This window comes from Lepisosteus platostomus, chromosome 18, assembly GCF_059453375.1.
Source record: "Lepisosteus platostomus isolate fLepPlt1 chromosome 18, fLepPlt1.hap1, whole genome shotgun sequence".
In the NCBI taxonomy this organism is placed as follows: Eukaryota; Metazoa; Chordata; class Actinopteri; order Semionotiformes; family Lepisosteidae; genus Lepisosteus; species Lepisosteus platostomus.
This window is the reverse complement of record NC_142628.1, coordinates 10,087,682-10,103,427: the sequence shown is the minus strand read 5'-3', so window position 1 is coordinate 10,103,427 and position 15,746 is coordinate 10,087,682. Positions and strand designations below refer to the sequence as shown.

The window sequence follows — 15,746 nt, the reverse complement described above, 5'->3', positions numbered from 1 at the left end:
ATTTGCATGGAGCTGCTTAATAAGCTTTCTTTCCCCCAGCAGGTGCTGAAATGTGTTACTGTCTTGAAAATGCTTGAATGTTTTAATTATATGTATACCTCACAGACCTCTAATTATATCATACTATATATCACCGTTATTGGCAGGAAATGGAACTTTCAGCACCCTTATCCCACAGGAGGCCACAGCAGTACTAACCGGTTCACACTTATCTAACAATTAGCATAAATGTAATACCCTTTGCCGAGGTATTAAAATCACTTTACAATCAAGTAACGGAAAATGTGGCCATAAAGCGGTTATGTAAAGTTATGTATATAAAGGCTGTCCTTAAGAGAGTACTGTACAACCAATAGTTAAATTAATTTGACAAACTTTAAGCCTTTTCATTACAAAAAAGTATGATTCACAATTCCTATATAAAGGCTTATTACAGATGAAAATTCACAGATGCAAAAGAAAAACAAATGTATCTAAATTATTTATGCCTCTTCCATAAATGTCAGTCTATATTTTAAATTTAGAGAGAAAGCTTCTGGCAGGAGGGTCTCTCTGTTTGAAATTCATTCCCCAAGAAAATCTTTTATATTATTTGAATGTGTGCTGCTTTGAACACGGAAGTAGTTTGCACGGACACAAAGGGGTGGGATAGAGATAATGCAAACCCACACGAGCTGGACAGGGTCAAGCCAGCTTCACAAAACACGGTACATACAGTATAGGTGCTTAATACTGCAGCACATCACAGGATAAATACGTGTTTAAAGAATTGAGAAGGTAAAAACGCAGATAATCTATCTTAGAAGAGGCCGAAGGAAACCTTCGCACCTATATCACTAAGCAATGCATTGAAGCATTTCATTCAGCGACTAAGGGTGCAGTTGTTTCTTTTCATTTACAGCTGCTGAACTGAAGCAGGGATGGCCCATTGATGCTCATGTGCGTCTTGAAGATATGACGTGGCAGGATGGCAAGTATAACATCACATGTATCACTTTGTTGTGAACAGACATATTTCCCAACAGTACAGATCAGTGCATTGGTAAAAGGGGCAGTTTTCTCTGTTGTTAAATCCATCTTTCATTGGTCAGTTTTATCCCCTTAAACTCACTGACAATGTATTTACTTTTAGATGAGCAAGCCTATCTATATGGATGCCGCTGTGGAGGAGACTACATGATGTCGAAAGAAGAGGCTGAAGAAAATGTGTCAGTGATCTGTTGCGATACCTGTTCCCTGAGTATAGAGGTCAAGGAATTTTGATAACTGACTGATGAAAAATGTTCCATTATTATAAATTTGAAAGATGTAATAAAACAAAATTTTTTAGAAATTATATGGATTTTTTTTACCACTCTGCAATGTGGTGTAATTACATATTGGTTGTAATTAAGATTAAGAAAATGCAATTAGTTAAAAATATTTATTAAAATGCTTTTATGTACAGTGCTAATGCTTTTAGAAATGCTATCATGTACATTTGTGGATGTAACATTTGAATCAGTCACTTCGGATAATCCTCCCATTTGGACTTTCTTTTAGGGTGCCAAAGTTATGTGGGGGCCATAACTAGAAAGAAAGAGAAACAAATATTAATGTACGCCGACTTCAGACTCATTAATTAATTGATGACATACAAAATTAATTAGAATATGAATTGTAATAAAAGGTTTAATTGACTGTCATTACAACCAGACAGGCTTTGGATGCAGTTTGCTTTAATTAAAAAAAACAAATCTGTATGAGCAGATGATATTGCAATACCTTTAGGCAAACCCGCCCTCGTATCAGGGCATAAGGAACTGGCCCATAGCTTCTCGAGTCTGTGGAATTCCTGTGGTTGTCTCCCTCTAGCCACACATGCCCTTTTGGAACCTATTTGTATATGGAGGGAAAAAATGTTTTTTTCTCCGGTTGCATTCTGAAAATGGCTTTCTAACCTTGTAGCTCTTGTTAACTTTGTTTGCATGTAAATACTTCATGGCTTTCCCAAGAACAAGAGGATCTCCGATAATTAAGTCACGTGTGGCGTCTCCACACTTTGGTCCAAAAGACCACAGTTAATGACAACTTTTCTTTGCATATGAAGATACGAGAGGTTAGACCAATGGGACAGGGTCATGGATTTATTAGACTTCAAACAGGGTCATTAGGCTGTTCACTAAAATCTGCCCTCTTGCAACAGAAACAGCACGAACAGGGCAACCACGCTCTCATCAACGTCCTGGGGTCTGCACCAAGGCTAGACCTGCCAGTAGGCCCGCAACAGACCGAGCCATAATTGACTGTGACATCAATTACAAATAATCTCATCACTTTCTGAAAGTAGACTTGTCAAAGCTCTAATTAAGTCCTTGGTCCGCTATACGTGCATGCAGGATCTACAACGCATTATATTGTAATAATGGCCATCACAACCCAGAAGGAGTCTGTTTTTGTGTTTCTTAGCTTTTAACAGCCTGGTCCTTTAGCCACACAAAGAAGATGAAAATGAAGATGATGCTGAAAAGGCTTCATCTCTGCAAAATACTACTTGCAATGTGGTGCCATACTTCAGGGATGAAATATAAGTAGAGGTCAAGGGTCACCAAAAGCACCTTCTGAATATGGCATTCATTATATATTACTTTTTGTGGGCAGTGACAAATGTAAACATTAGGGACTAATGAAAGCAAATCCTTACAATAACATTTTACTGTATTTTTCATTGATATTAGAAAATGTCTTTTTATTTTGAAAAAGTTTTTACCTAAAAAAGAACCCTTTTGCATTTGTAAATATTTACCTAATAAACATAAAACAAGCACAAATGTCATTCATAAACTGTGCTTTCATAAAATGCAACACCTTGTCATTCTCTGGATTTGAAGCAATGTTTGTAAACAGTTAAAGTTTCCTAAGGAAATTATTATTATTATTAAAAGTCCTTATCTTGAGAAGACAAATAATACAGACATCTCAGTGGAAATTGAGTTTTGTTAATCAAGCAATATAGTATTATTGCACAATAATGTACAGCAGTGAATTCTGATGGGACCTGGCAAAGGCCTGTGGACTCACATGATGCCAGAGACGTTCGGCTGCCCCAATCAGTGCTAACTCTACTGGTGCTCACACCGTCTCAAATGACAAGTGTTTTACAGGCAGCATGGCATGTGTGGACAAGGGTTGTGATAAATCCATGCTAATAAATGTTAATTCCAAATTGGGTGGGTATGAGAAACAATTAGTGATTCAGAAAAACTTGTCCTGCGTTTGTAGTGGGTTATTTCACTGGAGGGCTATCGGTTCACTCAGGTTGTTGACCAACCCTTTTGATCAAGACCAGAACTATTGTGGGAGGATATGGTCATACTGTTTTGTACGTCTTAGTGGGTCACAGATGCCAGCTGTGACTGGCACAGTGATCTTTAATTACTTAGAACAGAGTAGAATAGAGAATCCATTGCACTGTATCAACTAATTTCCACAAACATTTTAAAAAACCTCCCACTCTACAGCAGTCAATAAACTGAATCTACTTACAGCTGTGTCAAACATAAAATTAGTTCATAAATGTACTTAAAATAATCGTATATATGCATTTATTAACCTGTTTTTTTTTTTACATTAGTAAAATATTTTTAAAGAGGAACAATTTAGCTACCCTAATAAAGTATGGGGACATCTTTTTCAATGGAGAAAAGTATAGTTACACATTGTGTAATTTTTTGCTTTTTTTTTAGCCATTGCACAATAACTGAAAAGGATTAATACTATAGATCATATTTCAATGGGCTCTGAAACCTGATAAGACAGCTAATCTGACACAGCGAACAGTTCAAGTTAAAATATGCCGACCTCCTTGCAAGTTCACAGGTATCTCAAGTCTCTGAAAGAGAAACCCATGCTCGATGGAAGAAAAAAAGCAGCTTTTTCTCTATTCAACTACTTTTTTTTTCTTTGCCTTGAACTCTGACAAAACTTAATCTCGGTGCTGGACAAAAGAAGAAAGCCCCCCCTCCCTTTTTCATATCCTTACCCAGGTCTTTGAAATGGCTTACTAGTTTGGTACATGGCCACAAATGTAATTGCCTCATAGCCTGCGGGTGTTCGGATAACAAAAGGTGGGCTTTAGAATAAACCACAGGTGTTACCTTTCTTGATTAAAATAGGTGATGAAAGGCTAGCGCGAAGTTTATGAAAGACAGAATAAATTATGATGACCTTTGTTTTTAGTAAAACAGAATTTAATGAAGACCACATCATCTGAATTTTGAAAGCTGATGGTTTATTCTGATCCTAAATGCGTTTTGAGTGTATCTGACGGGAACATTTCAAACAATATGTCTGTTAGAGCTGCTAACAGGACTACAAGTAGGATAAGTTTGAGTGTGTGTTCTGATTATGAAATTGTACCCACCATTACATCAGTACTTGTCAAAAAAGGGCTTGTTTGACTGAAAATTAGAGAAAGTGTGAATGTTAGTGAAGTGTTTACTATATTGAAGACATTTCACAGTCAATACTATTTACCTTCAGATTTTAGAATCTACTTCTGAATTTAACATAACTTTGCGATTATAAATTTAGACAGAAATATATTAATATAAACTGAATATTTTCTCAATATTAACATTCAGTATGTTCACTACCATAACAATTAGATGAATAGAAAACGAAAAGCTCAAATTGTTAAAATATTTGGGGGAAAAATCTACATGGTGACATACTCACACATGTAGAATTCAAATTCCATATTCAGAAAGGAAATATGCATTTTAACGTGGATCTGAGGTAGCGGAAAACATTGTGTTACATGTCCAGGCCATCCCTATAAATCTGATCTACAAGATGGTCTGCCCTTCCTTTCCATCTAGTAACTCATTTTACAGGTCATACAAAAGACAATTATTGAATTACCAGACCAAAGCAAATTTCTCTGCTTTCCTATTGCCTAATCGTGATACCCTTGAGCACATTGAAGCCTCGGGGCCTTGTAACCATGTTGTAGATAAGGTTACTTTGTTGTGACAAACAGCTTTAGACATGTTTTCAGGAGATAACTTTAAAATGCTGAATCAATTGTTTCCCTTAGCATCCTAGCATTGTTTTTGTCAATTTATTTGGGATTTTTTTCATATTAGCGATATTGTATAACGCAAAACATGCAGTCAGAACTGAAAAACTACAGGGTATCACTTTGCCTAGCAAACCTTTTAAAGTTTTATTACCATTTTCATTAAAAACACACAATTGATGTTTCATACAGCTCTTTCATTTTCACTTAAGAATTGTTGCAACAAAAATCAAAACCAAATTCAGACACCATATAGTATATCCAGATTTTGTTATTTGTTTATCTTTAAACAAATTACATTTAAAATCAAACTGTCATTTCAATGAAGGCCTGATAAAACAAAAGGCTGTTTAGCTTGGTGCTCTGTAAACACTGACTTCCAGATAACTACTGGAAGGAAGTACAGCAGCTTGGATTGTGGGGCCAACAAGCCTTTTCTGTAAATACTGCGCCTTTGTTGCAAGTAACTGTGTGTGTCCAAGCATGTCTGTGCAACACTTATTACATTTGCCAGAGAGGTTCCGAATGAAAAGGTAGAGTAACCCCTGCAAACGAACTCTATTTTAGCACATGAATAAACAAATTTTCTCTCTGCTTGCTGTGGCATTAGCGGTGTCCTGAGATTGTAGAGAAACCGTTGCTGAGAAATGGATGTGGAGCTGAAGCTTTAATCACTGTGACTGACAGGAAGCCAATTCCTTATTTACACACCTAAGAGGTATTAAGTGACATTATCAGGTACTGTTTCTGTTTAAGTAAGGGAGAGGCTTAGTGTATCAGGGCTTTTTGATACAGACTTTGGATTAATCTGATAATTCTCTAAAGCGAGGAGATTAAAATTACCAGAAGATAAAGCATCTGAAAACATATTGTGCACTCAAATCCAAAACTAAACCAAATTATTTTTATAAATGACATTTAAATGCATCATGTTTGGGAACAAAAGTTTTTTAAAATAATACATGATCAAAGATGAAATGCTATATAATCCTGCAATTGTGGTACCTGTAGACACATTCTAAGAGAATACACGATTAGCAGTTTACTTTTACACCACTTACACTGCTAAATCTGTGGCAACAATAGATGTTTTTGTACTGTAGGTACAAAGATTAGATTTAACCATTCTGATATGACATAACTTAAACAGAAACAAAATATATACTTACCATTTTCCACTTCACATTGTTCCACCCTAGTGTCCTCTTATAAGATTCTCATTTTGAAAACTTATTTTGAAGATTATTTCAAAAAGGAAAATATGAACACATACTATACAGGGACAAACAACACCAGCTCATAGCCAAAATTGAGTGAAAGATGAGATTCTAAATATTCAATTTTTCCATTCTGTTTTATCAGTTCAATACTCACATAAGTGTGGGTCTTAAAGACATCAGATGGGCCACTAGTGCAGACTTTGTCTCCTTCTAATCCAATTACTCTTTTACAAATATTCATCTTTGGATCAAATGGACTTTTTGCAATTACAATATCTCCCCTGAGGAAAATTCAAACATTGATAATTTTAAGCAGAGTGGAATGAAGCTTGCAGTCTTCAATAAAGACTTTTTTTCCTATTTGCTCTACTAATGTGCTAAAGAAAAGAAAGCTAAGATATACAATTTATTCAAATGACAAAATCTTTGACAAAGAAGTACAAAGTCCTTTACAATTACTAAAATACAAAGTGTAAACTGAAAATCATCATATACTGTACATGTGGTTACTTTGCTATTAAAGGGGCATCTTATATATGTAACTTTTAAAATTACAATAGCACATGGGTATTTTCTAAAGGAGGAAAAATTCAAATTTGTATTCATTCAGTTTCTCTGAAAAGAAAAACAAACTGTGGCTTTTGGGGTTTATATAAATAAGAGGGAAAAATACACTATGGCCATAGAGAATCCCAGAATATAAGACATGCACTGGTCACTAACAAAAATAATAAATAGATTTACAGAAATACTGCAGCACCTACAGCGACTCAACTTACTTTTCAATTCTGTAGAAATGACGGCTTATCTTTTCTGAAAACACTACATCATAATTTTGGATAGTGGGCTCCATAGAAGGTCCAGAACACTGTGGTGGAAAAGAATAACATCTAATAAAACCCACACATACATAAGACATAAGACAGATTTTTCTATTTAGATCATTTTGAACAGAGCTGAACAGATCATTTTGAAATCACGTGGTTTACATAATTTTATCTCACACTGTTGGATTCCAGAGAAAATTCTACAGTATGTACAGAAAACAGATACATTGACATTTTAAATGGTCCTTTATTCCAATTGAAGGTTTGACACTTACAGATGCTTGCTTAGGTTTTGTGCATTCTGAAGACAGGTTTTCATACTGCAGGTTCACAATAAACAAGACACAAGACCCTCCCACAAATCAGTGCAGAATTCTACCTTTCTGCTGCAGAGGGTGGAAATAGATTGCTGACTGATACAATGACACCACCAGCTGTTTATTTTAGGTTGAGGAACAGCCATTACATAATCAAGTGGTATCTTCAATGCCCTGTACAATGGCCTTTTATGTTATTTGCAATAGTTTTAACATAAATGCTGGAAATGAGCACAAGAAAAAGGGCTGGGAAGGGGGACGTACCGCAACAAGCTCTCCGATGTACTCAAATGCACAGTGAGCAATGCAGCCATACTGAATAGTGTATCCAACAAAACCCAGTGCCTTCCCCACTGCTCTCCGGAACATGTCAAGACCTGCAGCTAAAAATAACATGTTTTGTATTTAATGGCCACTGCTGCATAAGCTCTGGGACATTTCTGTGTGTTCTTCATGCTTACTGTACCCTTCTCGCAATTATTCCAGTATAGTACTGGAAAACTAAGAACATTTCTTTGAATGTACTGACAGAGCCTTTTGCTGGGAAAGTGTATAATGTGAACTGCTGTACATTTCACACAATTAAACTTTCCACTTTACAAACAACCAAAAAAAATATTCCCAATAATATGCTTGGCTTTAACCATGGCTTTGGTTCACTGGTACTTTAAAGCCTAATAACCTTTTAAGATGCAGTACATCAACACAAACTGGTACGTTGGATTTATCTGACCTTTGGGATAACAATTATGCAGGTGAAGCTGAAAGATCTGGCACTTATAGACAGCATTATGTCAAGAACAACTTCCGTCTTTTTATTTCAAGTTGAATCAGATCAGCTCAAAAGCCAAAAGGAAGTACTGTATTACACACATTAAAGGAAGCAAAGAAAACAGTCACTGCAAAGGTCTCCAGCACTGTGAACATTAGTGTAATTTAGAGATTTGTAACACAATTGAATGTGAACCATCTGACCCAAAGCTGACTGTTTCAACAACACCTGCCAGGTGTTTGACTTATCAATACATGCCATCTTTAGGTCCCGAGTTCAGCAAAGCAGTGCCTCCTCTTGGGTAATCAATTCATTTACAAAGATCACTTTTTGCAGGACTCCCTGCATCACCAATTATGGAATAGACTGGATCTAAATAAACTACAGCTGGGGTTGGAGCATTCAATTACTAAAGCCATTTTCTTTCATCATTGAAATTATAACATTAAGGTTTAATTTTGGAAAGCAATGCCTGTGAAAAATTCACTTACTAAGTGAATTCTTAGGATTTTTGCAGTCACAGGGCTAATTCATACTGCAAACATAAGATTAGCAAATCTGGATTTATTTCTGCCTTATTGATTATAGCTACTCTTTTCCTTCTGGACCAGGAATTATATTTATTTTACGGCATAGGACTCATTTGTAACGGTGAGACATCTAAAGAAACTCCTCCTAGTTTTAAAATAGAATGAGAGAAAACCCAAGTACGGTATTATTAGAAAAAATGGACAACATTTATGTTTATTATTTTAAGTCCTACAGGAGTAAAAAAAGTTTTACTTTTAACTCAATCTTCCTTTTAAAAGAAGCACAGTAACTTTGCCCTCATGAAAAATGAAAAGGAGGCAATGCTTCGCAACCAGTTGTTTGTCAGTCATTTCATAATGAATTCTGCACTTTCTTCACATCATTTCTGCTGATAGCATTAATCATGGCAAGCAGTGCGGAAATCACTTTGAGCTTTATGAATGACATCCCAGAGATGGGAAAGGATTAGTTCTCAGTCGCTGCCAGTTATAGCGCCAGGTGGCTTTTTCTGCAGCGAAGGTGTTACCGATAATCCCATTACACTGGTACTAAATCTCACAGACATCAAAATTATCGCCGAGGTTCCTTTTCATCCCATCTCTTTCCAAATGACTGGAAGTCGCTTCACCTGAAAGAAGTCAAATCTGCAGGCAGCTGCTGTTTTAGCAGCCAGCAGACTCACCGAGAATGCCAATCTTGATCCAATTTCGCTGTGCCGGTGGCCCCTTATTCCCCGTCCAATAATACATCTGTTAGAAAATCCTACAGCTACAAATCAAGTTTAATCCTAGCAAGGACCTCATGTTGATCTTGTCTTCCAAACATGCAGCAGGTTTCTCCGTCTATCTCTGACAGCCTCTTGGGACTGCCCTTAAATCCCAGATCTGCTTAGAAGAATAGGGTAGGGATCACAAAACATGACCCCAGAACCTTGATATGACTATATTCCGACCCTTGGGCATTCATTGTAGGTGAAGATTAGAACTTTGCATAATAAGATTACACGGCAAGTGAATGATATCAAGGGACAATCCATATGCAGCCGCCTGGTTTTCTATAGACAGTCTGAACTTCGTAATATGCAACACAGAAGGAAAAGAGCTTGCTCTTTCTTCTAGAAATAAAACGGATTCGTATAAATTAGCTGGCCATTCCCAGTCGCAGAAATCTCCGATTAGATCTCTATTACTGACAGCCTTTATGTAGTTAGAACAAATGCCATCTTCTCTTTAATTCTCTGGCTCGGTTGCAGGGGCAGTCTTTAATTGAAATGCACATTATATTATAGCAAGAAATTAACACCTTGTCTTCCTTAATCCTGGATTACAAATGACTGTGTACATAATAAAAACAAAGAAATTAATGTAGAAATCTTGCTTAACCATCTGTGATCTGTGTAGTGAAAGGCAATTCATTCTCAAATCCCTGGTCTCAGATAAACGGACAAAAAAAATGTAGTAAAGTACTAAAATAAGAAGTTCATTCAGATCATTGACATTAAATGTTTTTTCCTTTTCTTGAGGAGGTATAAGGATTATTTATATATTTTTAGTATTCACTAAGCAAATATTTTATCAAATGGAAATAAACATTGACCCAGGTAAAAACGTTTGTTTTTATTTTGCATATACACAAACATCTAAATTCTATGTTGCAACTTTTTTGCCTTAAACGCAAAATATGTTGCTTAATCCTTTTATAAACTGTTAACGAAACCCTGACTAAATAAAAAGGGTAACTAAAATTAAGTAAGACATATTTCAAAGTGTCTTTCTTAAGAACATTGTTTCTGGATACTGAAATTAAGCATGCAAAATCTTCATTACCAATGCCTCATGGAGCACTTTCTTCTGCATTGCCATCTACAGTATGTAGATGGAATTCAGTCTTTCACACTGCTCTGTATTGACATCATCACCACAGTCCACTTTTTCTGCATCAACTTCTTCTCTCTCAGATAGGCTACACTGTAGACTGATATGTTTATTTGACAGCTCTGTGATCCACAATAGAGTGTGGGAAGCAAATCTAACACTCCCCTTCCTGATGGATCAATGTGCACAATATCCACCATCACCAAAGCTGCGTGAGTGAAGAGAACAGTATGGCTCATTGGGAAACAACTCTGAAGTACACTAGGTAGGAGAGGGTGCACAAAACGCAATGCTCCAAAACAATTTCAGACTGATACAAAACAAGGGAAGACAAAAGAAACTGTGATTTCACTCACACTGGAAAAAAAAGATTTTTTATTGTACCTTAATTTCTCTCTGCATTTAAGAATTTTTAAATCTCTTCCATTACAAATGCCTATACATTCCAAGAGCAAAATAAACAAATCAAAATAACATTTGCATGTATTGTTCTCAAATTTATTCAGCTTTGATAATTAATATACAATGTTCTCAACTCTACACGTTAGGAGCAATATAAAAATATTCAAACATGATATGCAGTGACAACTTAAAAACCACACACAAAATGTCAACATATTTTTACACCTGTAGTATACTGTATATACTGGGTGCAGACATAAAGCATTTACCCATCCAAACATTCGTTCACTGCATAAACGAAAGCAGCCTTTATAAAAGGCAGAAAGATTGGAATGGAGATAAGTCTTCATCTGTTTATTACTGGAGTCCTAGTCAATCCCTAGATGTTTGAATCCATGATATAAATCAGTATGAAATACGCAACGCTTATCTGGCCACAAAAGTAGATAAAACGAAAATGGTAGATTTCAAAAGAACCTCATCATTAAAATAAGAAATTAGAATGGCATGGAATGAGAAGTCTAGGGCGCTGTGTAGCTAAGTAGATTACATGGAGAAAAAAAAAACATTAAATATGTTAGACACAGAAATCCCAGATGGGAGCTTGAAATAAAGGATCATCAGTGCAGTGGGGGGAATTTCCTTATGATCTCTAATTTTTTCACAGCAGAAGGTAGAAGGCAGAAGGCAAATAAGATACTGATTATTCCTTTTATACTGGTCGCTTTACATTCCATGGGATGAAAGTGTTTATAGCCTCTGTGGAATTCGCTAAACTATCAGCATAATTATAATTAAACCCCTCAAATTAGGTTTGATACCTAGTTTATAAAAAACAGGAATCATACTCAGCATGAATCAAGCCATGGGCTGCCTCCACTGCAATCTGAAGAGATTCTGACCATGTTCAGACTTTACAACCACTTACAGAAAGAAACTGGACATTTTGACCCTGCCAACAGAGGTACTATACCAAGACAGAGGACTACAGAAAGGCGTATTGAAACTTTATAAATGTATATGGTTTTTGTAAAGCTGTTTGTGTAGTTTTACACAGCTGGTTTCTAAAATTACCAACATATACAGAAAGATTAGTAGAGAATATATAAGACCTGCAGGGTACATTGGATACACTGCAGTAAATCTTGTGTACTTCTAGTAGATACCTACAGGTCTTTCATAAAATATCCAAGAACAAAGCACACAATGAACTAAACCTTTAAAGCAGGAATATCAATAACAGATTTTATTATTTACTTTGCACATGAATGAAACCCACTTAGTCATACATTTAATCCAAAAATCCTTTAGTTAGCTTCAAGGAGATTTAACTTAAGTAAATTACAAAGATGCTTCTTTTAAGGTCTCCCCGTATTTTAAACTATAACTTTCTCTTCAATGTTAACTAAATAAATTGCAACTATGCTGATGACGATCTCATTTCCCCCCAGCCTGCTGTTACACTCTTGTATAGAAATATTCAAGGGAAACCCAAACAATCTACAACCTATTCAGGAAAGTGTTTGACATGTTATGACTATCAGTATTATATAGTACAATCTGATATCAACCAATAAAACTGACATAACATTATCGCATTATACACTCATAAAAGGAATGAATTGAGAATTTGGATTTTATTATTAAATAATCTTGTTGCCCAGTAACATTTTAAAACTAAATATGGTATTTTGATGTGATCTTTGATTTTGTATGTTTCACAAAACAACCAATGTAACAGCTATTACTGTGGATTGTTTCCTTTTCAGGCTTTTGAAAAGAAGCTATTGATTTTGCAAGGTTTTTTTTATGTTATGATGGGTATCGTGTATTGTAAGTCATGAGAAATGAAATTGCCTTCATTTTCTATGGTGTTAAACGTAATGTTATCATAACATGAGAATGTTTCCAGATAAGAACGCTAAGAACATATACTACCAAACAGATTTCAAAGCTCAGCTCTCTTTAAAAACGTTACACTTCTATTTAATGTTATTCTTTTTGATTTAATTCCACTGATTTTCAAATGTTTGCCCTTGATTAAAAAACAGAATAACTTCAGATTTCTGTTGAAAAGTGTAATTTAAAGTACTTAATTAGCATGTTAACTCAGTGATCAACATTGCCCATTATTTTTATTTTTCCATTTCAATCACCTAAACACTAACATCAATCTGATCTTGGCTCTTTTTTCACATGATCTAAATATAAATATGTTCCAATATAGAAAGAGCCACCATCAATAGAGCTTTGTCATTGTAAACATTTGAAAATAACACAGAACATCAAATTTTTTATATTTAATTCATGTAATCACCTTTACCTGGGATCCTGTAAGTATGGTAGATCCTCAAGCATCTGAAATCAACACTCAATCTAAGTATGCTTATCTTAATTACTCTTTTGTACCATTTAAGGATAAATATTTATTTTATTCATTTAAAATCATGAATCATGACTTAATGGAAGAATGTGCTGCATCCTGTCACTTAAAATCTGCCTGTTTAACCTAACATATCCTCAATTCCCTCAATTAGATATGCCCTCAAGCTGCCTGTTGTCAGCTACAAAGCACTACAGTCTCAGGCTCATCCTATTGTTGCATGAGAAAAGCTGAATAAAAATGAAGTCATCTTCTTTGCAATCATTATATGGGCTCATGCTGTGTAGTGCTTATGAGCATCTCAAGTAGCAAAGTACCTTGTTTCTGCGCCCAGCATGGCTTCAGCAGGGAACCTGGTCATGTGACTTTAGGCCTACCTAGTCAGGTGGCTAGGAACTAATCTGATTTGGTGACTATACAATTTTAATCGGCAGATCCGAAAGCCATTGCATTCCAGCCCTGATGGGGAAAGAAGCTTTGCAGTATAATGGCATACGCCTCTAAGCTGATTAGGAACATTGATGCCAATGTAATTATTTTAAATAAACTATCAATAAGAAAAATGATAATATACATGGCTATCAATTAATTAAAAGGTAACCCAAGCATTACTTTAGAATATCCTAGCAAAAACATATTTTAAACAACCACACTCAAATTTTCTTATATAATAATGTCTCACTTTTCCACTAACATCATATATTCACAATACAGCATCTTCCCGGAAAATGCAGAACTGCTGTTTTAAACACGTTATATATACAAAATAATCGACACTACAAAACTGTTCCAACAGAGAAAAACTAGCCTTGTTAAGATGTGTATTTCAAACCAAGATTAAACTGTTGACAATGGCCTTGTAGAAATAACTTAGAGAGCCCAAAAAAAAAAACTCTTTATGTTATTCCCAAAAAACAATGTTAATTTTGATGACATTGCTAAATGTGTTTTTTTTTGTTTAGTTATAAACAAGTCCATAGAAATAGAGAACCATAGAACAACACAAATTACACTTATTTTGGGGGGTAAAATCCAGATGTATTATTTACTAATCCAGAAAATATTAGATTTACATTAGAATCCTGTTACATCTTGACTGCAGCACTGCTTCTGGTTGAGGCACCCTCCACCCACAAAATGTAATTAATTTATTAACTACACAAATATTGTTTTCACCTATATTATATAACTACATCTATTCAAAATCTAAATTAAGTACTATTAATAACACTTAATTCATCACTTATTCATTTAAGAAAGTGGTAATTCAGATGTAGTCTCTAAAACACATGATTCTACACCTACTGTGACAGCAGCATTATCAGCATATATAAACAGTTTAACACCCAAGTTCATCAGGTCTCAGAAGCTAAGCAAGACAGAAGGTCTTTCTAAGGTCTTAGAAAGCTAAACTGGTCTTGGTCGGCACTGGGGACTTGAGACCTTCAAGGAAAACAAGGTGGCAGCTGTTAGTGGCACTCTAGACCAGAATTTCCATTCTGTTCGTGAGTGACTCAGTCCTGTAGGAGATGCTCTGCTTCAGATGAGGCATTAAATCGAGATCCTGACATCTTGGTAATTAAGGATTTCATGAGTTGTTCAGAAGAGTTGGGGTGTTAACACAATTCCAGTTCTAGCTTTGCACAGTCTGCACCCCCATTATAGTACAATTAGTGAAGTAACTTCTCCCTTCTCTGAGCTGCCAGTGGACATGTTGTTGGTGCATAATGGTTGTCCAAAACGAAGAGAAGATCTATGCCGCATGCAAGGTTTTAAGTGATAAAAAAAATCACGTTTCAGGACCACAGTGTCATAACAGTGTAGATCTTTGAATTAGCTAGGCCAGGTTTCTAGCAAATGATGATTTGCTATAGAGTAAATGGCTGTTTAGTAAACGTATGTGAGAGATGACGATCAATTTTGGATACTTCCAACTTATCAGTATCCGTGCTAGGCTAAAGATGACTTGTGGGAGGATATTTTAAAAATACTCAAGAACACATGGAAGAAATTTTAGCGACCAAACAAAACATTTTCATTTTTACGTATGGTTCTATGTGCATTGATTTACCTGCGAAAACAATTCATTTTGTTTATATTTCATTGTGTTCTTCTGACAAAGGCTTACTGGCATTGGCATCAGTACAATGGTTTCTGCAAGTATATAGCTCTTATATCTTTTATTTAGTACTTAGCACTTACAACATTGAAAATAAAGGTCTTAATACTCACCTTGTCAACAATCTAACAAGGATAGTTGTAACTGCTCAATTCCGTGACTTCAGGTCCACCTGCAGTTCTACACCGTTTCAAAGCGCAGTGAAACGTCATACCAATAACAACTTCTATGATTGGCTGATT

The 15,746-nt window shown here is 35.5% G+C and overlaps 2 protein-coding genes across 3 annotated transcripts in view; one reads left to right on the top strand and one right to left on the bottom strand.

Annotated features, from left to right (window-relative positions):
* dnajc24 (DnaJ (Hsp40) homolog, subfamily C, member 24) overlaps positions 1–2,810 on the top strand; it is a 22,086-nt gene extending 19,276 nt beyond the window's left edge. For both annotated transcript variants that reach the window (XM_088611438.1, XM_088611437.1), the window contains exons 4-5: positions 902–970; positions 1,133–2,810. In XM_088611438.1, coding sequence (XP_088467564.1) covers positions 902–970; positions 1,133–1,263 — 200 coding nt within the window. In that variant the 3' untranslated portion in view covers positions 1,264–2,810. The remainder of the gene's footprint in view (positions 1–901; positions 971–1,132) is intronic.
* immp1l (inner mitochondrial membrane peptidase subunit 1) lies at positions 1,410–15,746 on the bottom strand. The gene is made up of 6 exons (XM_088611436.1): positions 15,618–15,746; positions 7,688–7,806; positions 7,059–7,147; positions 6,434–6,560; positions 1,765–1,875; positions 1,410–1,569 (listed from the first exon to the last, which is right to left on the bottom strand). Exons 2-6 carry the CDS (start codon positions 7,790–7,792, stop codon positions 1,501–1,503), a joined length of 501 nt encoding a protein of 166 aa, XP_088467562.1. The 5' UTR covers positions 7,793–7,806; positions 15,618–15,746; the 3' UTR covers positions 1,410–1,500.

Bases quoted from the DNA above. Each gene is read 5' to 3' on its own strand.
- immp1l (XM_088611436.1), bottom strand. From the start codon at position 7,792: ATGTTCCGGAGAGCAGTGGGGAAGGCACTGGGTTTTGTTGGATACACT. The intron at 6,561-7,058 runs GTAAGTTGAGTC...AATTTTCCTCAG, and splicing joins CATTTCTACAGAATTGAAAA to GGGAGATATTGTAATTGCAA. The intron at 1,570-1,764 runs GTATTGCAATAT...CTTTCTTTCTAG, and splicing joins GAGGGCGGGTTTGCCTAAAG to TTATGGCCCCCACATAACTT.